Source organism: Pseudochaenichthys georgianus, unplaced genomic scaffold, assembly GCF_902827115.2.
Source record: "Pseudochaenichthys georgianus unplaced genomic scaffold, fPseGeo1.2 scaffold_223_arrow_ctg1, whole genome shotgun sequence".
NCBI lineage: Eukaryota > Metazoa > Chordata > Actinopteri > Perciformes > Channichthyidae > Pseudochaenichthys > Pseudochaenichthys georgianus.
Genome location: NW_027262869.1, coordinates 333,083 through 357,403, shown reverse-complemented (window position 1 = coordinate 357,403; position 24,321 = coordinate 333,083). Strand labels below are relative to the sequence as shown.

Here is a 24,321-nt window from a genome sequence, read left to right as displayed (position 1 = left end):
AGTCAATAATACATTAATTCTGCCTTCAACTGCACAATGATCGTGGACTGCACCGACATCCATGTAGCATATCATTTTCTCATTGTAGACGAGCAGACAGGGAGCCAGATGAGAAAAGCAGAATATGCAGCTTCCCTTTTCCACATGGAAAAGAGACAGGGCCAAGTGTATGGACACAAGAGAAAGGGAGCTTAGCTGTTTTCAAACCGGTTCATGTGTCACTTAGTTTACTGAACCGTGATGAATGAAAGAAATGAGTGAGGTAGTGGTTTACTGAAGTTACAAAGACATTACTATGAGTAACAGTTCAGTGTAAACACAAGCTTCTGTCAACTATGGATCATTCAAACTATATACAAATATGTAATAAAGTTCTAAAACAAGTATTCGGTATATTCCTTGATAGCTTTTGAAGAAGGTTGTTTTAAAGTTTACTAAAATCTATCGTTGCAACTGTTTCACTTTATAAAAAGGAACAGGTGAGTAGAGCATCATTGAGTTTCTTATTCTGTCAGTAAATCATCCAAATGAATGTTTTTCATTATTTTAGTCAACCCTAAACAAATTGATTGTAGCTTTTTAATAATGACCTTACATGGTCGCAAAGTTAAGTTAAATTAACTTCAGAAAATCAAATCTGTTCTGAGAAAAAACTAATAAATGTTTAAAGATAGGAACTTGCCATCCCACTGAAATCAGTCCGTATAGATTTAAATATAGAGTTACATACAGATCCATGTTACAGCAAAAGATGGAATAACTAAGAAACACGCAGTATAATAATAATTACATGCAACAATTACATAACTGCTCAGCGTCTCCACCACAATCCCAATCTGCTGTGTCCTGTTTCCTCCCTCTGCATAACACCCATCACACATACGGAACACAATGCAGAGTCTGAGGGTGTTAAGAGTATGTTTATTTAAATGTCCTCCTCTCTACTGGCCAACACAGGGAGCATATGCTGGGTGTAGAAGTTCTCCAGGAGGAGGAGATTTCCATGCCATGCAGGGTCTTTGGGGATGGGGATGATGATCGCCTCCTTCGTGGTCCACACAACAAAGTAGCAGAGACTCCGGTCTGTGATGTGCAGCTGCCCTTGGACCTGGTGCCAGTGTGGGTGATTCTCCTTGAGAACATAAGACCCACCCTCCTCACGGAGACAGAAGGATGGTAACTGGACTGCCTCCGCGATGGTCATGTTCCTCTGGCTGTGTGGATACTTCACCTCCAGCAGGGCAGATGGCTGCACAAGTCCATCGGGTGATGCTCCCAAAACACTGACTCACTCACAAAGAGACCAGACTCGAAGACTGTCACCCGATAGGCCTGCACAAAAGCCTTCACCCCTTCGGCCTCTTTTACAACCCCCCAGTTGACAGCCATGACTCCGTCCAAGTTGTACCCCTCAAGCACCCTCTTCATGAGGGACGCGCATGGAGTGGATGAAAGTCCCGACCGCAGCACAGCACCAAACTTGCTGGCTGTCAACCTGCCCTGTCTGTGTAACTGCCACTGAGGATGTGTCCGCTGTCCTACGGTGGCTGTCTGGATGGCAGCTTGCTGGTCTCTGCTCAGTCGCATTGAGGCAAGAATTGCCTCAAGCCCCCGACCCCCATGCCCCTTCACCAGCTCCGGCACGGTGACAATGGCCTGATGATGAGGCTGCGGCTCAGGTGATAAAAGCCATGCCATGCCACACTGTGCGCCCCTCAGTGCAGACCTGAACCAGTCTACATCCTCAGTGGCGATGTCTCTGGCCAGTGGGTTGTATGTCTCCTCTCGCTGTTGGTAAAGTTGAGACACCGGCTGGACTACTTTTGAAGTGCCAGGCTTCCTCCACTGGCACTCAACATCTGTGGAGCTGATCTGCCACATGGCACATATTGCCAATGCTGCAGCGTGGCTGCATTTGTACATCCCCCGTGCACAATCACAGACAGCACTCTGCATCGCGCCATCGTCTCCCATGCAGATCTGTACAAATAAAGTGAGTACCATTTGTTAGCATGCTATAATAGATTGAATGAGCAATAATACAAGGATGGTCCGGATCTGGGGGTGGGAGGGGTTATTTTTCCATAGTTTTGTCCTCTTGTCTGATTGTTGTTGTTGTTGTTGTTGTTTGTTTTTTCTGTACTGGTTGTGATTGCACATTGTATTTTTCTAAATGTGTATGAATACATTTTTGAAAAACATTTGATCAACAAAAAAAAGGATTTGGTCAGGATCTAGACTCAGTGTGTAGTTTATTAATTAATCAACGCTCTCTACATTAGGAAAACACATACCAGTGCACCCGAGGGAGTCACACACAGCTGTGCCTCGATAACCAAACAAATTGACAAGATAATCAAAACCCTTGAATCTACACACAGCAAATAAACTCAAATGACAACGAGATGTAAAAGGAGATCACACATACAGTATAGTCGATATGAAACTGGCAGCTTCAATCTGAAGAGCAACTAAAACAAAACACGGGAGTCTGTGCATCTGATCATCAGATCAAGGGGGGTGCTGGGGAACTCCAGTTCGAAACCCGCTCCTGCCGCCACTGCGTCAGGCCGTTGTGTCCTTGGGCAAGACACTTCACCCGGATTTGCTCCTGTGGGTATTGTCCAAAGTACATGTATGATACCAATGTGTACTTGTAAAAGCGCCTCGATGACCTCGAGGCGTGAAGATGGACGGTGTGGCGCAGTGCGCTGTGCAATGATCAAGGGGTGAAACCCGCCGCTGCTGCGTCTGTAAAGCCGCTGTGTCCTTGGGCAAGACATTTCACCTGAACTTGCTCCTGCGGGTATTGTCCACAGTGATCATTGCATGTATAAAAATATGTGTAATGTGTATTTGTGAAGCGCTTTGAGCACTGGAAAAGCACTATAATAAATTTAAGGAATTAATTATTATTATTTGTGAACACTAATGTTATCCACAGCATACACAGAGACCACGAAGTTCTTAAGGAGAAAACTAGTTACTGAAACAAAACACGTTAGTGTACCTTGTTAGCTAATGTTAGCTAGCTGACATTAACGTTACACATTGCACTCATATTACTCACCAACATCTTGTAAAGCCAGTCCCGCTGCTCTTACAGAACCGACTAACTCCCCTTTCGTGTATGTTCAGCTCTCAACGTGCCCAGACTTGTAGTAATGTTCACCTCGTTGTATACTTTTATTCTCATTCTGAAAGAAACAGGTGAAATTTGCTAACGTTACGGCCGTCTTTGTGATGGTGACACTTATTGTGCGAGACCAGAGACCTGTAGTTCACTCAGCGGTTTCACACAAAAAAATGTGTAACTTCACAGTTTTACGACACATTTTTATTTTTTTGACTTGCAAAATATTCTTTTAAATTGACAAACATCATATGTGTCATTCGTGGCACAATTCAAACGGGATCAAAAGATAACTTTTCTCTCTCCATTGACTTCAATGTATAATTTTTCACTTCCGGGGTCCCATGGAGGCTCCCGGAAGGGGAGGGACTTCGCCTCTCTATAGACCGGAGACTATTCGTTTACAGTTTGAATTTCACAATAAAGTTAGTAATATTTAGTTTTCACAGTATTGTTTTTTATTAACTATAGACCGCTGGGTCATGTTAAGACCATCTTTTCTGTGTCGCTGTGGGGTTTTTCCATCGCTTTTGTGTTACAAATATCAAAACAATAGCTACATTTATCCGTCGTAAACTAAACCAGAAACAGCAGTATATTTTATTTTGTTAACACAGTAAACTTGACAGCTTTTTAACCCAAACCACCTACTGGTTAAAGCACGTTATTACACGTTTAGAGTAATGCAATGCAGGTAGATTGTGTTGCTTTATAATGACTGTTTAAAATGCCTTTTTCTTAATGTCTTTTATTATTATTAACTACTTGTACAATATTGCCAGGTCTCCCTGTTTGAACTGGTCCCGTTTCTCCCCGCATCGTGATAACTCTCACCTCAATGACAGAGAATCAGCAGAAAGAAAACAGAAATATATTGAGGTGACTTAATAACCATCATGTAATCAAGGGGCGTCTGAAAGACACATTCACTCATTGATTATATATATGTAGTTATAAAACGGACAAGTCAAATCAAGCAATCTGATTGGTTCTTAGCCGTGATATACTGAGCGTATATCACGTCTTGGCGAACACCAGGGCTCCCTGTTTGAACTGGTCCCGTTTCTCCCCGCATCGTGATAACTCTCACCTCAATGACAGAGAATCAGCAGAAAGAAAACAGAAATATATTGAGGTGACTTAATAACCATCATGTGATCAAGGGGCGTCTGAAAGACACATTCACTCATTGATTATATATATGTAGATATACCAGTTTTAGTTTCAGATTTTCACAATAAACGTATTTAAAGTATTTTTTTTTCATATTGCCACACTTGGTAACCGTTTTATAAAAGCAATAGCTCACTTCGCGTCGGGCCGAACCACGCCCCTTAGCTGTGATATAATGAGCATATACCACGGCCTGTCGTGAGCTATTGCTTAAATATACCAGTTTTAGTTTCACATGATGTGTAACTCTTCTCTCATCTTATTAAACATATGCATTCCTTTGTTAGTATATACGTGCTTTGTTCGTAGTTCTATGGCTGGAGGTGGAGTCCAGAGAGATGAGTTTCAGTCTGGAAGGTGTGTGAGCTTTCTGCTGTCCTGATGTCAATGGGAGCTCGTTCCACCATCTTGGAGCCAGGATAGCAAACCCACGTGTTTCTGCTGATGGGAACTTGGGCCCCCTCGCGGTGCGGGTGCAGCCAAACGGTTCATTGTCAGGCTTTAGCTGTTGCTGTTACCTGAAAGGTATAAACCACATTCAAAGAGAGAAGAGGTCGTTTCCTTCCATCAGAAACTTTTAACCAGTTTCTAAGTATCGTTTGTTTCATTTCCAGCTCGTCCCGTCTTTGTTTACAACACAGACTGCTAGCTCTGAAGCTAACCAGGGTTGCTAGCTGTGGGTACCTGGCTGGAGTGAGATTTTGATATTTAATTACACATATGCGCACTAAATTACTGCTATCGTGTCAGCAGCGGGACCTTAGCATATATATATACAATATATACAAATACACAATATTGGACACAGACTATAAAGGGCTCTCAGTTTCATTCACTAATGAAAGCCAAGCACATGTTTGTCTCCACTGTTTCATTGTGTGCAGAGGCCTGTCGCGATAAGCTAACAGTTGACTTATCGCTCCAATACACACCTCAAGGCTTTATATTGCAGTCTATCAGTTTGTAAGTGATGTTTTGCTGCTGCTCCAAACGCTATGCAACCACAGTCTGTTGTGGACCTCATCATGGATCTGTACATGTCTACTAATGCTTGTTTGTCTGCGCCCCAGCTGCATCCAGCTACAGCTCGCAATACATTTAATACTTTTAGCATTGTGCTTCCACTTGATTAATATGCATGTCCCATGTGTGCTTGCTATCAGACCACAGTCCTAGGTATTTGAACTCATTCAGCTTTGTCATTGGACGATCATAGAGTGTTAGCTGTTGGCCATCAGTCTTGCGTTTGTTTGTAAATACCATGTAGCATGACTTGCTCTCTGACATTTTGAATCCAGTTATATGACCACCTCTCCACTTCTTTAGTCGCTCCAGCTTCTCCATTACGTATGGGGCACGTCTTCCCCTCATCCACAGAGCCCCATCCTCTGCGTGTAGAGCCCATTGGATGCATGAGTCTCAGCATGTCAACATGTCGTTAATCATGATGTTAATAATATTGGACTGACTGCACTCCCTCGGGGGATACCGTTTTCTATTTCTAAATAACTGGAAACATCTGCTCCAACCTTTCCTCTAAACGTCCCGTCTGTTCAAAAGGCCCTTACCCCATTGATCATTCTCCCTCCAATACCCATTCTCCTCCATGTGATCAGTAGCCCCTCCTCCATGTGATCAGTAGCCCCTCCTCCATGTGATCAGTAGCCCCTCCTCCATGTGATCAGTAGCCCCTCCCCCATGTGATCAGTAGCCCCTCCTCCATGTGATCAGTAGCCCCTCCTCCATGTGGTCAGTAGCCCCTCCTCCACACAGAGTCATACGCCTCTCAATGTCAACGTACACTATTGCCATTATCTCTTTCATTCTCAATGTTCCCCCACGTCATTACTCACTCTCACTAATTCCACATCCAGAGCTGACCTATCATCCTGTCTCTTCTCCTTCGCCTTTTCATTCTCTGCTAGCAACTGCTGTGTTTGCTGCCTCTGGATATCACTGAGATGCTCCCCACTATGTACTGCTGCAAGTGTCCTTCCTCACATACCTGCCTTCTCTGTATCCGTCACTGCCAGCCTCTCCCCATCAACCAAAGCTGGCATTCTAATGGATTCCTTTCCCCACTCATCTGCTGAAACATGGACCAGACATCACCTGGTGCTACTCCTCTGCCAATGGTAGAACACAACTCTCTCCATGCTCTCTCTCAAGTGTCCTTCCTCACATACCTGCCTTCTCTTTATCCGTCACTGCCAGCCTCTCCCCATCAACCAAAGCTGGCATTCTAATGGATTCCTTTCCCCACTCATCTGCTGAAACATGGACCAGACATCACCTGGTGTTACTCCTCTGCCAATGGTAGAACACAACTCTCTCCATGCTCTCTCTCAAGTGTCCTTCCTCACATACCTGCCTTCTATAGTATATGTTGCGTTATGTGGCTTGTGATGACCTCTGTGCTTCCCTCTGATGTTAGCAGGTGTACCGACTCCTCACACCATATCCTACATTCCCCCAATCAGCTTTAGCAAAGCACCACCTGGTTATCTCACCTCCTTCCTGCATCTATACATTATTATTCACTTTAGGAAGCACTGGGTAATGGTCACTTCCTCCAGTGTCCACTATAATACAGTCTATCCCATCAGGAGACTGCACCTCCCTGTATGCCACACCATCTTTGAGAAATGACTGCAGGATCTCAGGTCTGCAAAGTGGACAGGTAGGCGAGAAAGGCTTTTTGGAGTCTCAGAGACCAAGGTCCTGTACACTTCGCATCCATCGACTGCACGACTTCAGGTCTGCGATGTGGACAGTACACCTCAAATACATCACTACACAACCTGGGTATTTGAAGATAAGGGGATGTTTATAATATGCTGCAAAACACAACAACTATGCAGGGTGACGAGTCTGTTTCAACAAGTCCTCCAACTCATACGACCAATTATGCCGATTGTTCAGGCATCTGTGTGTAGAGGTGTGTGTGTGTGTGTGTGTGTGTGTGTGTGTGCGTGCGTGCGTGCGTGTGTGTGTGTGTGTGTGTGTGTGTGCGTGCGTGTGTGTGTGTGGCTGAAACACACCCGCTGCCTCCTGGTGCTGCAGAGAGGTCATGCAGTGAAGGAGGTGTCTTCCATGAAGCAGCTGGGCAGCAGATACTGTGAGAGTCACAGACATGAATACAGAGGTCAAGGCAGACTGGTGCAGTCTCTCCTGATTGGCCGATCCGGTGGTTAAACAGAGAGCTCTACATCCCTGGCCGACATGTCCTTCAAATGAAGTCAGAGTTCCACATTTTAATTAATTCACTGCCTTTCCAGCTCCTCGTGCAGCTGACTGTTCCAGGTCTATCCAGGTTCATGGTGCGATGCATGAGCTTCACACCGAGAGACTGAACCTGGATCTTCCTTTACCTTCTGTTTGATATGGTTATGTTTTATTAACTACACCACTGGTTTTCAACCCGCGCCGCCTAGTGGTGAAAGCACGTTATTGCAGGTTGTTGTTGAAGAAGTTTTATTTGATGAAAACATTTAAATATTAAGAGTAGCCTGCATACACAATAGAAAATATCAAGAAGATACTGTAGTGATCTCTACAATGAAACAGTTGGTGCAGGACGTCCAAAGATATCAACAGGAGGAAGTGAAAAACAGACCAACTGGGCTTTATTTAAACTTTAAAGATTACTTTAAGTTAAGGTCTTCTTGAATAAGAAAAACACGTTGGGGTTATCCACAGATACATATGAAGTCTGACAAAGTACTTAACATCCAATCTATTGCATAGTTTATTTTGGCACTTGACAATCACCTTCCCTGACATTGAGTCAGGGAAGGTGATTGATCGATGGATTCTGCCATATTTGCAACATGTGCTGTCCCATTCCAGTTTGGAAAGTCTGCCGTGGCTCCATTCCATTTCAAAGAGCTGTTGGTTCTGACACACCCATATAAGTCTTTCAATTCCTCCAAATTGTCCTTACTATAAAATATTTTATAAAAATATCCTTACTTTGTTGAAAGCAAACTTGAGCTTTTTAGCTAGCAAACGATTCAGTGGGATTCGAGGATGGAAGTTATAAAGATAGTCAACAGATGCAAACTCTTCATTCCCTCTCTAACTCTCCTCTCGTTCACATCCCTCTGCAGACGAGTTGAAAAGTTCACATGCAAATTAGAGACTATGCCAGCAGCGCTTTATGATCATCAGCGTTGACTCTTTCATTTGAAAACACCAGGTTAACCTCTGAATCGAAGTGGAGTAGAACAAAGTAGCATGCTGCTGTAACAAAAACATTTCCCAGCTTGGGATCAATAAAGTATCTATCTTAAGATGATCGATGGATTCTGCCATATTTGCAACATGTGCTGTCCCATTCCAGTTTGGAAAGTCTGCCGTGGCTCCATTCCATTTCAAAGAGCTGTTGACGCTCAGCGTAACCTTGCCGCACTGCCACTCCAACATCCAATCACAGGGCTTGATGACTAATCACGGGGTTTGTAAAGCAAGGCGGATGTTGTAGTCCCAAACGATAGCTGGGGATTCTGGGTAGTGTAGTGCCTTCGGAAACTGTAGTGTCAAACCTCCTATTTGTTGCATGATGTAATGGAAACTTCTGTGTACCTTATTTATATGAATAGTGCAATATCAGGCTCTATGCAGGAATCCTGAAGTCAGATTTAATACCTTTGAAGACCTTTAAGACCCTTTCCATACATTTTAAGACCTCATCGCAACTTCCAGTTTTAACCGGTTACATTGGCGACACACTTTACCTCACATGTACTATATTGATTAGCTAAACAGCACAGCTAAACAGAGTGCAGACAGACTAGCCTCCTCTCTTTAAAATAGCAGATCTCTGTGACCGGATATAGTTTGGCTTAGACCCTGGCCCCACGAGGACGAATACAGTAAAACGCAAACGAAAAAAAGTCTTCCGTTTCCGCATTCGATTCATTAACGCGTCCGTTCACACTAGACCGCTGGAAATGCTGGAAACGCTGTAGTACATATGCCAGGCCTGTAAGTGGCGCTGCTGCCGCCACAAAATACACCAAAAGCAGGGAAGAAGACCCCGGAGCATGGTTGCCCTTCTGTTTATTCTCCGCGGTGGACGGCGTGTTCTCCAGCTTTTCCGGAGTCATTTCTGTGGTTTAGTTATATTCTTATAAAAAAGTGTACTCGTGTCAATAAAGGTTTTTTTAAAACACAACTGCTTCCGAAGTCGGTCTTATTTCTTAAGGTGGACTGAACCTTGAGTGTGGAGTAACGTTGTATCTTTCATTTAAATGAACTGTAACCTTCACCCAGGTATGTAACAGCTGTTCTCAAATGAACACGTGAAGTAAAGTTTAATATTTATAGTTCTATAGATGTATAATGAGAGGTGATCAACGTGAATGCTCAGGTTCCACCTTAACACGCAGACACGTTGCTTCACCATGAGCAGAAACCTTTATATATACAGTCTATGGCAGAAACACTGAAACTCTTTGTTAAGTTTCTCCATCGTTGTGTACAAACTGGATAAAACGGCAGCTTGTTGTTGTTGTTCAGGAGTTGATCTGCCCCTGCCCCCGCCTCAATGTAAGCGTGACGTATGCGGTGCTTTTGCTCTGGCCGGACAATTTTTTGGTGCTTGAAACGAACCGGATTCCGGAGCTAAGAGGCTGCTCCGCTGCGGTGTGAACAGGAAAACCCGGTGCTTTTCAAGCTCCAGCTCCGAACCGGCCCTGAAACACCGTTAGTGTGAATGAGGTATCCGAGCCTCTCAGCCTGATACCTTGAGGGGGTTTCCCGACATGTCGTTGCAGTAAATGAAAGGGTGTTTCATGTTGTCGTTGCTGTGGACCTTCTTAATACCTTGGAAAATGCCGTTTAATACTTTTTAATAGCCTTAATTTTCGCTAAATTGATTGATCAACTTTTAATATTTTTTAAGACCCCGCGGACACCCTGAATGGTATTTTGAACACTTGGTGGTGGGGTGTATAAAAGGGGTCATAGGTGACAGGAGAGGAAGTTGACCCAGGAGGAAGAGCATACCGATTCTACCAGACGGCCAGCCCAGACGATGCTCATACTACAACTATTGACACAGTGTACTTAAACCTTGGTATGTAAAGCAATAAAATAGCGTGCTGTCGGCAGACGGAAAGAAAACAAAACTCAAAGGAACAGTGAACATTATGCCTGTCAATTCTGACGTTATGTCAACAGATGGCGCTGTTGGGATGGGATCTGTAATGGAAAAAAGGATTACCCAACACAAGGCCAATAGATGGGAATTGTTTATTGTAAACTGTGAAAAAAAAAAAACATGCTTAATTGCGGCTCCTACACTCTGAAACCCACTATGGTTTTTCTCCTGAGTGAACACGAAGATGTGATTTGAGAGCACCTGATTGAGTGAACGTTTTCCCACACTCTTCACACCAGTACGGTTTTTCTCCAGTGTGAATACGGTGATGTGATTCGAGAGCACCTGATGTAGTGAACGTTTTCCCACACTCTTCACAGCTGTAAGGTTTTTCTCCAGTGTGAATACGTTGATGTGTTTTGAGAGCACCTGATGTAGTGAAAGTTGTCCCACACTCTTCACACCAGTAAGGTTTTTCTCCAGTGTGAATACGTTGATGTGTTTTGAGAGCACCTGATCTAGTGAAAGTTTTCCCACACTCTTCACACCAGTAAGGTTTTTCTCCAGTGTGAATACGTTGATGGTTTTTGAGATGACCTGATGTAGTGAAAGTTGTCCCACACTCTTCACAGCTGTAAGGTTTTTCTCCAGTGTGAATACGTTGATGTATTTTGAGATCACCTGATTGACTGAAAGTTGTCCCACACTCTTCACAGCTGTAAGGTTTTTCTCCTGTGTGAATACGTTGATGTGTTTTGAGATGACCTGATGTAGTGAAAGTTGTCCCACACTCTTCACAGCTGTAAGGTTTTTCTCCAGTGTGAATATGTTGATGTGTTTTGAGAGCACCTGATTGAGTGAAAGTTGTCCCACACTCTTCACAGCTGTAAGGTTTTTCTCCTGTGTGAATACGTTGATGTGTTTTGAGATTACCTGATGTAGTGAAAGTTGTCCCACACTCTTCACAGCTGTACGGTTTTTCTCCTGTGTGAATACGTTGATGTGTTTTGAGATTACTTGATGTAGTGAAAGTTGTCCCACACTCTTCACAGCTGTAAGGTTTTTCTCCTGTGTGAATAAGTTGATGTGATTTGAGAGCACCTGATTGAGTGAAAGTTGTCCCACACTCTTCACAGCTGTACGGTTTTTCTCCTGTGTGAATACGCAGGTGGGTCTTTAAATTTCTAGATGTTGCAAAGGATTTGTCACATTGCTGACAGCTGTGACGTCTCTCTCTTCCTTTCGGTTTCTAGAACAGATGGACAGAGAAAGAGAGAAAGTCAATCTAAAAAGAATAAATACACAAGTTAACACAATAAAAACTCACTTAATATAAACCTTGAGTTAACAAAATACTACTTATCAACTATTTGTCTTTATTATATTTAATACAGTAATACAGAAATATTCTAACCAAAGTATATACCATTGGTGGGGGGACTCGAGTCACCCGCCCGCCTGACTGACTGACAGACAGACAGACAGACAGACAGACAGACTCACACACACACACACACACACACACACACACACACTTCGAGCCCCACTCTCCATTGTTGTTAGTGTTGAAAATAAAACTCTAGTTTCATAACCACAGTCTTTTAACTGATTTAAACTGGGGTTATTCATCAGGATTTCGTAGGACTTGTCTTGCTTGACTCTCACCCCAGTAACTTGAGACTTGCACATGTATGACTTACTCCCACCTCTGGTATACAGGAGACAGAGGGAGACGGCATCCTGTCACTGCAAGTCTCAGTATGCTCCTTTCCTCTTGTGTTTTGTTTTTTTGTCTAATTATTGTCTAAACTTTGTTGTGTCTGCATGAAATGTCATTTTGAGAGACCATGCTTTTGATCCTGTGGATTACATTTGCCTTCTGAAGACCATGTCTGGCCATTCAACTTTCCAAGACACACCTGAGTAGGGCTGTGCAATTAATCGTATTGTAATCGCGATTACGATTATGGCTTGCGATGATTATGAAAACAGCATAATTGACAAAATAAGATTTTGCTGGGTGCGCTTTCGCCCCTCCCTAAAAGCCCACTCGGCCACGTGGGAGTGACATGTGTTGTGAGGGTTCAGCGCGAGCGAAGATGTCAGAACAAGAGCAGCAACTCGTTAAATAGAAGGGTAAAACTATTCACATCGCTAAAGATATGTGCCCAGTTAGCACTGTTAGCAACCAAGGCTTTAAGCAACTTGTCAACACGTTGGACAAGCGTGACGCGATGCCGTCTCGGTATTATTTCAGCAGGTCTGCGCTGCCTGCACTATATGACAAATGCCGTGGGGAAGTTGAGAGAGATGTGGCTTCAGCTGACTACTTTGCCACCACAACAGACCTATGGTCTAGCCCTGGGGTGCCCAACCAGTCGATCGCGAGATGTGTCTAAAAATAGACACAGAATAATGCACTTGAACACATCTCAGTGTGCTCTGTTCCTCTTGGGTTTTGTTTTTTTGTCTAAACTTTGTCGTGTCTGTATGAAACGTCATTTTGAGAGACCATGCTTTTGGTCCTGTGGATTACATTGGCCTTCTGCAGACCATGTCTGGCCATTCAACTTTCCAAGACACACCTGAGTGACAGCACGAACAGGTATGGCGAGGAGCCCCGGCCTCTGCGCTGCTACAGCCGCGAGGCTATGCTAGGGCTACAATGCGATCGGCCTCCTACAAGGTACCGTCACGAATTTCTCGAGGCCTCTTGATTATGTTTCACGGAAAGTTGGCTCCAATCTACAATGCCTGCATCTCTCTCTGAAGTACCTGGACTCGCCCTTGTTCGAGCAGACAGGGATGCGAACTCGGGGAAAACCAGAGGAGGCGGTATTTGTGTGTATATTAATGATCTGTGGTGCCGATCATACTCAGTCAAATGTAAAACCTGCAATCCCAACGTAGAAATTCTCGGAACCAGAAAAGAAAGTAATACATCATATGTGACTAAGGACATAAAACAAAGACTACTGAGCACTTGAACAGACAGAGAGAGAACTGAAAGTCAAATTGAGGGAATCACAACACACGGAGAGCTTTTGGGAAATGCTTTTAACCCTCCGGTATCACTGTGGACGTTTTTGTCCATATGGGTAATTTTTCACTTTTCATTTTGCAATAACTTTGTGTTGTGTTGGTGCAAACGGCCTGAATTTTTGTAACAAGGTTATTTTCTCGATCTATTTTGGAATTCAATTTAAAAAAATTCAAATCGGTCTTTAATTCACTGTGTAACAAATCGACTACGCAAATTAGTCATTCGAGACAAAAATGTCCACTGCAAAATACTTTGATAAAAACATTATATTAAAAGGTTTTTTTCACAACTTTTTTGGGTTCAATCTTTAAAGCAACTTCCGCCCTAATAGAAAATACCAAAAATGTAATCATTTTCAGGATTTTAACCCTTTCAATGCCATTTTGAAAACATGAAACCGCTGTTTTTTTTCATGATGAAAACAGAGAAAATGTTATTTTCCCAAAAATACATATCTGGAGACTGGCTCTTTTTTTTTTATACACGTCTTGGATATGTCAAAGATTAGCAACAAAATGGATTTTTTTGCATTATTAGTTTTGCACAAAATCAGATTGAACAAAAAAGTTACAAATTAGTCATTCGGGACAAAAAAGTCCACTTCCAAAAACTGCTCTAAAATGACAACAGATTAATATTTTTTAAAACTCTTTGGGGTTAAATCTTTCAATCAACTTCAGTCCTGATCAAAAATACTAAATGTTAAATTATGTTCAGGATTTTAACCCTTGAACTGCCAGTTTGAAAACATGAATTTGCGTTTTCTATGAAAAACATGCACAAAAAGGCAGTTATTTTCCATATAATAAATGTTGGGGGGGTCGGCTTTTTTTTTTTTATCACAGTCTTGGATATGTCAAAGATTAGCAACAACATTTTTTTTTTGCATTATTAGTTTTTGCACAAAATCAGATTGAACAAAAAAAGTTACAAATTAGTCATTCGGGACAAAAATGTCCACTTCCAAAAACTGCTCTAAAAGGACAACAGATTAATATTTTTTAAAACTCTTTGGGGTTAAATCTTTCAATCAACTTCAGTCCTGATCAAAAATACCAAATGTTAAATTATGTTCAGGATTTTAACCCTTGAACTGCCAGTTTTAAAACATGAATTTGCGTTTTCTATGAAAAACATGCACAAAAAAGCAGTTATTTTCCATATAATAAATGTTGGGAGGTTCGGCTTTTTTTTTTTACAGTCTTGGATATGTCAAAGATTAGCAACAACATTTATTTTGGTTGATTATTAGTTTTTGCACAGAATCAGATTAGACAAAAATGTCCCATCCACTTCCATTATAACCACATCTTTTGATCTCTCGCCATACCGGTATAAAATCATGCATTTTGTAATGTCAGGGTTTTATATTGGAGGAAAATAGTTCAATTTGTCCTTTTTACTGTATATGACCAGATGTGACATTTTACATTGAATTACATGCTTGTCATGTCTTGGTTTACAGCATTCACAATTTCCCCCTCATCTCTTTACCTTTGATGTGTGTGAGAATGTAGGAGTAAGTGTTCTCTCATGGCATTTTGTTTTTCATTTGTGCTGTTTCATGTGTCTTAGAGGTAAACAGAGGTATGATCTTGACCCAGCTTGACCTTTTTGTTTAGAATTGTTTGGAACTTCAAAGGCTTTGATAATGTCTCTTTAGCATACAAACATACACAGCCATACATGCACTAAGTCAATAAGCGAACACCTGGCTGCAAAGCCAGATCCATAAATATGTGTAGTTTGGCTGGCTGGTCGTTTCATTCCTGTGATACGCAACAAGCGAGTAAGATGAAGAGGCGCTTCTCTGTGGAAGAAGCTAGGGATATGGTGATGCAGCCGGCAACCTGCAGCGAGCTGCTTGACTCTTCTTCTGAATCAGAAACAACCTCAGAAGAAGAATGTGATGTGGAGTTTGTAGTGGAGTCTGATCCTTCTTCTTCTGACCCTTCCACTGAAACTGCAGAGGAAACAGAAGATTCTGGCAGTGGGTGGACATCAACAAATTGTGAAATCTGGTCTCCCTCTAAGAACGACACGCTGCGCTACATTCCCGCTGCCAGAGGTTTGGTTTGGGCCAGGCCACGCGTTATGCCATTACAAGAATTGATGACGTGGAATCCTCCTTCAATTTATTTTTCACTGCTGAGATCATCAGTAGTATTGTCGACATGACAAACTTGCAGGGGGGATGTTCGGTGGCAAACTGGAGTGATGTGGATGCCACAGATATTCGTGCATACATCGGTCTCCTGATGTTGGCTGGAGTGTACAAATCGAAGGGCGAATCCACCCGCAGCCCCTGGGATGACCACAGTGGACGTGCCATCTTCCGTGCCACAATGACCCACACCAAATTCCGGTTGATGAATACCACCCTCTGGTTTGACGACAAGCTGATGAGACCTTCCTGTCACAGAGAAGACAAGCTTGCCCCCATCCGCTCTCTCTGGGAGAAGTGGACACATCGCCTTCCGATGCTTTTCAACCCTGGTGAAGATGTGTGTGTGGATTAGCAGCTTGTCCCCTTCAGAGGCCGCTGCAAATTCCGGCAATACATACCAAGCAAGCCAGCAAAGTATGGGCTAAATCTGGATCACCGCTGACGTTGAAACCTCCTATGCCTGGAAGTGCCAGATTTACACCGGTAAAGCTGCTGGCAGTGCTGCCGAGGTGGGCCAGGGAAAGCGTGTCGTCCTGGAAATGACAGAAAGGGCTCCAAGGGATCACTGTGACTTGTGACAATTTGTTCACGTCATATGCACTTGTGCTTTTTACTGCTGTGGATCCCTCCTGGAAGCAAGCCAAGTCCTTCAGGAGGAGGCTTTTCTTGGAGGAGTTGGGGAGATCTCTGGTGTCCTGCAAAAAATCATGCGGAGAAAGCATCCACCTCGTACACCGGCTGCTGTTACCATGGCGGACATACAGGCCTCGGCAGCTGCCCCTGACACCGGCACAACCGCAAGCGGCTCCACAAAAAAGAGGGGACTGTGCTGGATGTGCACTGGGAAAAGTTCACCTGCAGAGAGCACCAAATCCCCTGCTGCAGGTTCTGCTGGATGAACTGATCTCTCTCTCTCTCTCGCACGCACATACACACACACACATATTATTTGTTATCTCCATCTATCTTACTCCGTCTCTAACACACATACTTGCTCTATCTTCATCCATCTCTCATTTTATTCAACACACACTCATACATATCATTGTTCTGTTTTGAAAATTTGATTTGTTCATGAATGTTGATTGCAGTTTGCTGTTTGGAAAATAAATGTTGACATTGATACATCTGATGCTGATTTAAAAATGATTTCAAAGAACGTTGAAAATAGTATTACTTCAGTGTTTTTATAGGTCATATAATTCAATGGTAAAATGTCACATCTGGTGATATACAGTAAAAAGGGACACATTGAACTATTTTCCTCCAATATAAAACCCTGACATTATAAAATGCATGATTATATGGCGGAGAGATCAAAATATGTGGTTATAATGGGAGGGATGGGACACGAGTGGCTAATGTGTGACTTTTTTGTTCAATCTGATTTTGTGCAAAAACTAATAATGCAAAAAAAAAAATGTTTGTTGCTAATCTTTGACATATCCAAGACTGTGATACAAAAAAAAAAGCCGACCCCCCGCCCCCAACATTTAATATATGTAAAATAAACTGCCTTTTTGTGCATGTTTTTCATAGAAAACGCAAATTCATGTTTTCAAACTGGCAGTTCAAGGGTTAAAATCCTGAACATATTTAACATTTGGTATTTTTGATCAGGACTGAAGTTTGATTGAAAGATTTAACCCCAAAAAGTTTAAAAAAATATTAATCTGTTGTCCTTTTAGAGCAGTTTTTGGAAGTGGACATTTTTGTCCCGAATGACTAATTTGTAACTTTTTTTGTTCAATCTGATTTTGTGCAAAAACTAATAATGCAAAAAAATCCATTTTGTTGCTAATCTTTGACATATCCAAGACTGTTATAAAAAAAAAGAGGCCAGTCTCCAGATATGTATTTTTGGGAAAATAACTAATTTTCTCTGTTTTCATCATGAAATAAAACAGCGGTTTCATGTTTTCAAAATGGCATTGAAAGGGTTAAAATCCTGAAAATGATTACATTTTTCGTATTTTCTATTAGGGCGGAAGTTGCTTTAAAGATTGAACCCAAAAAAGTTGTGAAAAAAACCTTTTAATATAATGTTTTTATCAAAGTCTTTGCAGTGGACATTTTTGTCTCGAATGACTAATTTGCGTAGTCCAATCGAATGATACCGGAGGGTTAAGCATATAAGGATATAATAAAAATGTCCACTACACTAGCTAGCCAGCGCTACTGCTAACTGCCGCCTCGTTAATATCAAATCCATCATAATAACAATCCATTACCATGCTGTCATGAACGTGCGGTGCTGTTACGTGTACGCAAATTGACGTGCTTGATGTGAACGAGCCATTTTGGTTAAAGTTGCGCATGCTCTATGAGTGCACATACTGTACGGGTACTTCTCAGGCATGCTGGGTAATCTGACGTTTCACTCTCTCAAAAGTTGGGCCATTTTATCATCATGCGCCAATGAGCAAACTCTCATAGGAATGAATGAGGCCCCGCCTCCCACGCTGTGTATCCAGAGTTCTTATTATACATCCATGGCTGGGAGTCCCAGCAGCTTCTACTGAAGCCTTCCGAGTAATCGCCAGAACGCCGAACACCTCCTCAATCTCCACCGCTCCCATGTTTTCTTTGTGTTGCCATAAGTTAGTCTCTCTGCGTTGGTGCGCGGGGCTAATGCTAATAATGCTAATGCCAGCAAATACAATGGCGCTTCACAAAACTTTTCAGAGTTTTACGGGGCGTGGTTTGCAATTCGCCCAGCCAATCAGAAATTGGAACTTTTTTCTCCCCAGGAAAGTACCCTGCTCTCTAGCAGGGACGGAAAAGGGGGAAAAAGTTCTCATGAATTAAGTTCTCTTTTTGGTGTGAACGCAAAATACCAGGAACTATCGGAACTAAAAGGGAAAAGTACCCCGGTGTGAAAGCGCCTATAGTGATCTGTTTCTATAGGGCATTTACAACATACTCTTGCTAAATTATGTGTGTGTGGTGTGTGTTTTTCAGAGGGCGGGGCTGTGGCAGAGGGTCTGCCGGCTGGCCCTCCCCCTCTGGCTCCTGCTGCTGGCTCTGCTGCTGCTGACCTTCCTGCTGCCCTTCATGATGAAGGCAGCAGCCTGCTCCCTGACCAACAACTTTGCCCGCTCCTTCAATGTCATGCTGCGCTACAACGGACCACCCCCCACGTAGGAGAAGCCCCCATAACTCACTATAGCGGACCGTGGTTTTTAGGTGACGTTGACCCTCTCCCTGGATTAAGGGCAATCTAAAGGCTTTGCAACAGATCATATTCTCATTTAAGAAAGTTATATTCATAGCTTAACATCATGTTCCTGATGCTTTACACATTATGGACAAAAGCTCTTAGATAATGGTGTAGAAATGATGTTTCATGTAAACTTTAAATAACTAGCTTTAATATTAACAATATAACCCATCATCGTGACACAAAGACTCTGCTTTGAGTTTTGGTATACCCCAGCAATTGTTTAACACCATTTTCTTGTTCACTTCATGCCAAATTTACAATTTTATAAATTAGTTTTTTGGGCTTTTTGACTTAATGGTTAGAAGACCTGCTGAGAGCCAGGAAAAGGGGGGGGGGGGCAGTTTTTACAGCCTGGCAGCACAATCTGCGATCTCCAGTGCTGGGCAGTACACCGATACAGAAGTGCCAGAAACTGCAGCTCCATGATGACCACTCCACCCCCGTGTTGAAAGGCAGACTACTGTAGAAATACACGTTTACAGCCACGTACCAAATAACTGTTTTACAGTTCTTTTCATATTCATCACAACTGTATGCTAGGAACATTTTCATACAACTCATGCCTTTTAAACTATATCAAGGCTTACATTTAGGGGCGTGGCCACTTTGAGTGACAGGTAAGAGGTCCCAGTTTGCTAGCTGCTAGCTACCGCTCTGCTATGCTACCTAGGTGCGCCTCAATGTTATCCACAATGCTGGTGTTTAGACGAGTGGAGAGTCAGAGGGCGGCGTCACTGCAACACGAGTGACAGCCAGAGGTTCTTGAGCTTCACAACAGCTCTTCAGACACCTGCGGGTGACGCCACAGAGAGTCTGTCCGGCTTTAGGAAGGCAGCACAGTCCACGTGAATGGACACATACACATGGCACAATCAGAATAAAGATCATTCTTATTCAGATTCAGATCCTTCAGTTGTTTTGAAATAGTGGAACAGTGGTGTATCTTGATCACAGTGTTGGACTCACTTCAGTCCCAGTTGTACACATGAAGAATCATAATGATAGTATGGCATCTTTTGAGTTTAGCCAAATATTGTTATCTCTGTTTTAATCCCGTCAGCTATGATGTCATGTCAGCTGCTCACATACATGCAGGGGAAATGAGGTGGCCCTGATCTATATGCTTTAGGTCTACGTTCATGTCAGTAGGGTCGTAGCTCTTCTTCGTTGGTATTTATTTTAAGCTTCTTTTACCAGAAACTCCTGAGGGCAGTACTTTTCTTATTTTCTGAAGCGGCTCCTTTGGCTCGAACATGGTGAAAACAACCTGCCTGACATGCTCTGGCTGCGCTCCGGGTGCCAGCAGAACTATAACGCTTGGCAATCATCTTTTTATGTGCAGACATGAAATAACTTGGAACTGTTTTTCTCCTCTCTTTACACTCCACACACAGCTCTAAGAATACACCCACCACCTCCACACACACATTCCCTGTTTTGTCGGGCTTGTGGGTGTTATTGAATTATCATGCTGCCATGGCAACAGTGACCAAATCGGGTGTATCTATTCTTCTTAAGTCTCTGTTGTTGTTTTTACATTATATCTGGAATCGTGGACGAGGAAACATCATCTTCTACCCTGTTAATCCTTGATTTCCTTCTGCTCCACCAAAACACTCAACAGAGAGGTCCCTGAACGCATCACTCACAAATACTGGTTCATGCTGTGTTTACATTATCAGGGAAATAAGTTTCCCTTTTATTGGATATCCTTGAAATCCAGCGGTAGGTTATGCAACAGACATGCTCACACTAGAGCTGTCAGAAACTTGCATTTTATCAATTGAAATGATTACAGATGCTTTCTCAACTCTGAATGATTCTGTTGGGATGTTTTACATCTGACAGTCCTGAAGAAGACTTGAGTCATGACCTCGCTCAGTTCATGTTAGCCACCAAGAAGAGAACAAGGAATATTTCTAGATCAGTTCTCATCACACGGTAAAAAGTGAATTTCAGCATCACGTTAAAAGATGTTTGCAGAGGGTAACGGTGACACTGTTAATCCTATGGTTACTTTATATATATATCTACCTGCTAGCTCAGGGTAGACTACATCTTTAACTTATATTCATGTGGGTACATTACAAAGAAATGATTACAGTTATTAGCACAAGTACAACAGTACAGATATATTTGATCTTCTTTTCCCCAGGGTTGGTATTGTTCATAGTTTTCTAAATGTGTGTTCACATGGTATTTCAAACAGTTCTTACATTTGCACGTAGCTGGAAAGCATGTTTTCTGTCTGCTGTTCAGGCCCACTCTGTAAGAGGAGGGGGCCGTCATTCTAACAAACCACTTCACGGGTAAAGGGTATGTGAATATGCCACATCCAGCACCACATATTATTAAATATTCAGTTACCTTGAAGCTTTAAGTTAATCAGCCGTTCCATATTACATTTGTATTTTCTATGTAGCTTTGTACTATAAACGATATTAGCAAGTTTAATAGAAGGTTTAATGCGGTCATATTCTATTGTATCCCCCCGCATCTATGCATGTCTCGCTTAAAAGCCTTTTGTGTATTTGAACACGTTATGCAACTTGAATTGACTTGAATCGGAGTGTGTGGCAAGCATACAGGAGAATAGTGTGAGAACACTTAATATGCAAACATTCTTAATGCCGGCTCAGATAGAGGTATTTATTATGGAAATATACAAGTAGTGTTAGAGCTTTTGTATTCAAAGAATTCTATTTTATTCATCTTTGAGATGAAACGCGTCATGTTATTCAAAGAGCTTGTATTCACCAATGTTTTTGTATTCTGTTGAAATAAAAGTGCAGTTTGAATATTCTGGGCTATGTCTTGTGACTTTAAAATGATGATTATGATCACACAGGATGAGAGAAGAACACACCTTTGGAATCATTGCTCACTTTTCCAACAGCTTCCTGTCTGTGTGGACCCAGTGTCCTCAGAGGAGAGGTTGATGGATGCAGGTGGTGCAGACACTGTTTAGAGAATTACATTTCTGCTTTAGTCTTTATACGGAATGAGTCAAAGAGAACACATTGTACATTCACACACATCCAGCGGATATGTGATATCATGCATCACATTTTGTGTTTCTTATCTGTGTGTATGTTCGTTTTCCTGTACTAGTGAGCACCAACTATTGAGAAACAACCGATGATGTGAGGACCACCAAAATAATATGCTATATTCTAATGGACACTTAGCCTATACTTCATGCTGGGTAAGTGCAATCTTCACGAAGCGTGTGTGTGCAGCCTCCTCCGCTTCTCTCACCTCCCCCAGCCGGCCTACCGATCTGTGCTGCAATCTGGAGATCGCTCTCTGCCAGATACAAGCTTCCAGTCCTCATCAATCTGCAGCACGAACATTTACTTCAAAAATCCTGTTTGTTTTCTGACTCTGATCACTTTGATAACCAGATCACAAAGTCAATGAGGGTCAAAGGATGTTTTTATATTTTGTCTTTGAGAAGTGACCTGATGACATCAGTAAAAAATGTCATTTTCCTGTGCAAATAATAATAGTAATAGTAGTTTCCGCTAATATGATTTAAAAAAAATCATATTATTCTCCATCTTTCTGTGGTCTGATTCAGAGAACAGCATTTGAGGATTATGAACTCTCTTTTCATGCAGAGTGATTCAAATCTTTCAGAATTAGCGGGTCACAGAGAGTTGCTCTGACATGTGTGTGAAGGTTTTCAGGAAACACACACTGTGCTTCTGCAGAGGACTCTTAAATACAGAGTTAGTGGTATCAGTATGCGTACATACTGTATATCAGCACCTGTATGAAATCCATCATTCAGTTCAGCCAGACACAGGGCTATCATTTATGATGTCATCACTACATTTCTGATCTTCACTTTTAAGCTTTATACAATTCTTCTTCCTCTTCGCTTCTTCTATCAGGTTTCTTTTATCAAATTGATTAAGTGGTTGGATAACTCGCCCCAGCTGTACTTTTTCCATATGTCAAAAACAATCAATACAATGAGCAGGGTCAGGAAATGGAAACTGCACAAAACTGACACCAACACATTTGAGATGATATTCATATTTTAACTTTTATATGATTATATATACGGTGGCCCTGAAGTGCAAGACAACACAGCCTTTCACAAAACAAACAACATTTCACAAAACACCACAGCATTTCACATTGGACGGAAAGGGTATTCCTTACGGAGAACACTTCTTGTTTGTGATTGGACAGAGCCAGCCAGAGAAGCAGCTGTGATTGGTTGTTTTTGCTGGCAGTCAAGAAATGACGCTTCGTGATTAGCCCAACACATCAGCCGTTAGCTGTTAGCACACACTCAGAGCTCACAGCTCCTCATATCTGTTCAGAAACTGGACAAAAGTTAAACCTGTACAAAACACAGACTGTCTACGTATGTCATGGTGAATACAGTCGCTGCTTTATTTATGTCTGTATGACGTTGTTGTGAGTGTGGACGGAGCAGCTACAGGTTAGTTTAGCCTAATGGATCCGATTCCGATTTACATGGAGATACGCCCCGCCCCCTCTCCAGCGTCTTGTTTGAATGACAGGAGTAAACACAGAATTAATGCTTTATTAACTCATGGTTTTTAAGGGGCTTATCTCCATGTAAATACTTTGGTAGACCACCCAATATTCGCATCGCTCTAATCGCTCGAGTTTCACGCGGCTGTCAGCTGTGTTTGCTCCTGTCATTCAAACAAGACGCGCTGGAGAGGGGCGGGGCGTATCTCCATGTAAATCCTATGGGAGATACCAACTACAAACAAAATGAACATATTTGACCGTGATTTAATTGTAATACACGTTTCAAAGTGATGCCGAAGTAACTACATACTGATAGCGGTTAATAAAAACCATGAATTAATGCTTTGACAAGTCTGCAGACAGACGGCAGGCGAAAAGCTTTTAAAATGCGTGTTTTCTGAATGGAATCGGATCCATCAGCCTAAACTAACCTGTAGCTGCTCCGTCCACACTCACAACAACGTCATACAGACATAAATAAAGCAGCGACTGTATTCGCCATGACATAGACAGTCTGTGGTTTGTACATGTTTAACTTTTGTCCAGTTTCTGAACAGATATGAGGAGCTGCGAGCTCTGAGTTTGTGCTAACGTCTGATGTGTTGGGACTGGGACCGGTTGGGACACAACACACTCTCACTCCCTAAGCGTCCAATAGCGACGTTTGGTCAGGGTCCCGTGTCGTCCAGTTGTGACGCGCCTAGGCTCCTTCAGCTTCATAAAGGGACGCAAATAGCTTTCAACTGATTGCAATGTATTCCCATCTGCGTCGGGATTTGACGCTCATGGAAGCACGGCATTCGTTTGTGTCGGCTGCCCTTAAAGGTAATGTGAGCGTCCATTCCCAGGAGTAAAGGATGGCAGAAGACACTACACTACCCAGAATCCCCAGCTATCGTTTGGACTACGCCATGTGCTCTGTTTGACAACCCGTGATAGTCCTCAAGCTCTGTGATTGGAGAGT

General features: G+C 42.5%; 1 protein-coding gene across 1 annotated transcript in view; it reads right to left on the bottom strand.

Annotated features, from left to right (window-relative positions):
• LOC117441960 (uncharacterized) overlaps positions 1-24,321 on the bottom strand; it is a 605,495-nt gene that overhangs the window by 276,763 nt on the left and 304,411 nt on the right. Inside the window, 1 exon segment of the mRNA XM_071202313.1 lies at positions 10,625-11,599. Within this exon segment, the coding sequence (XP_071058414.1) occupies positions 10,625-11,599 (975 nt within the window).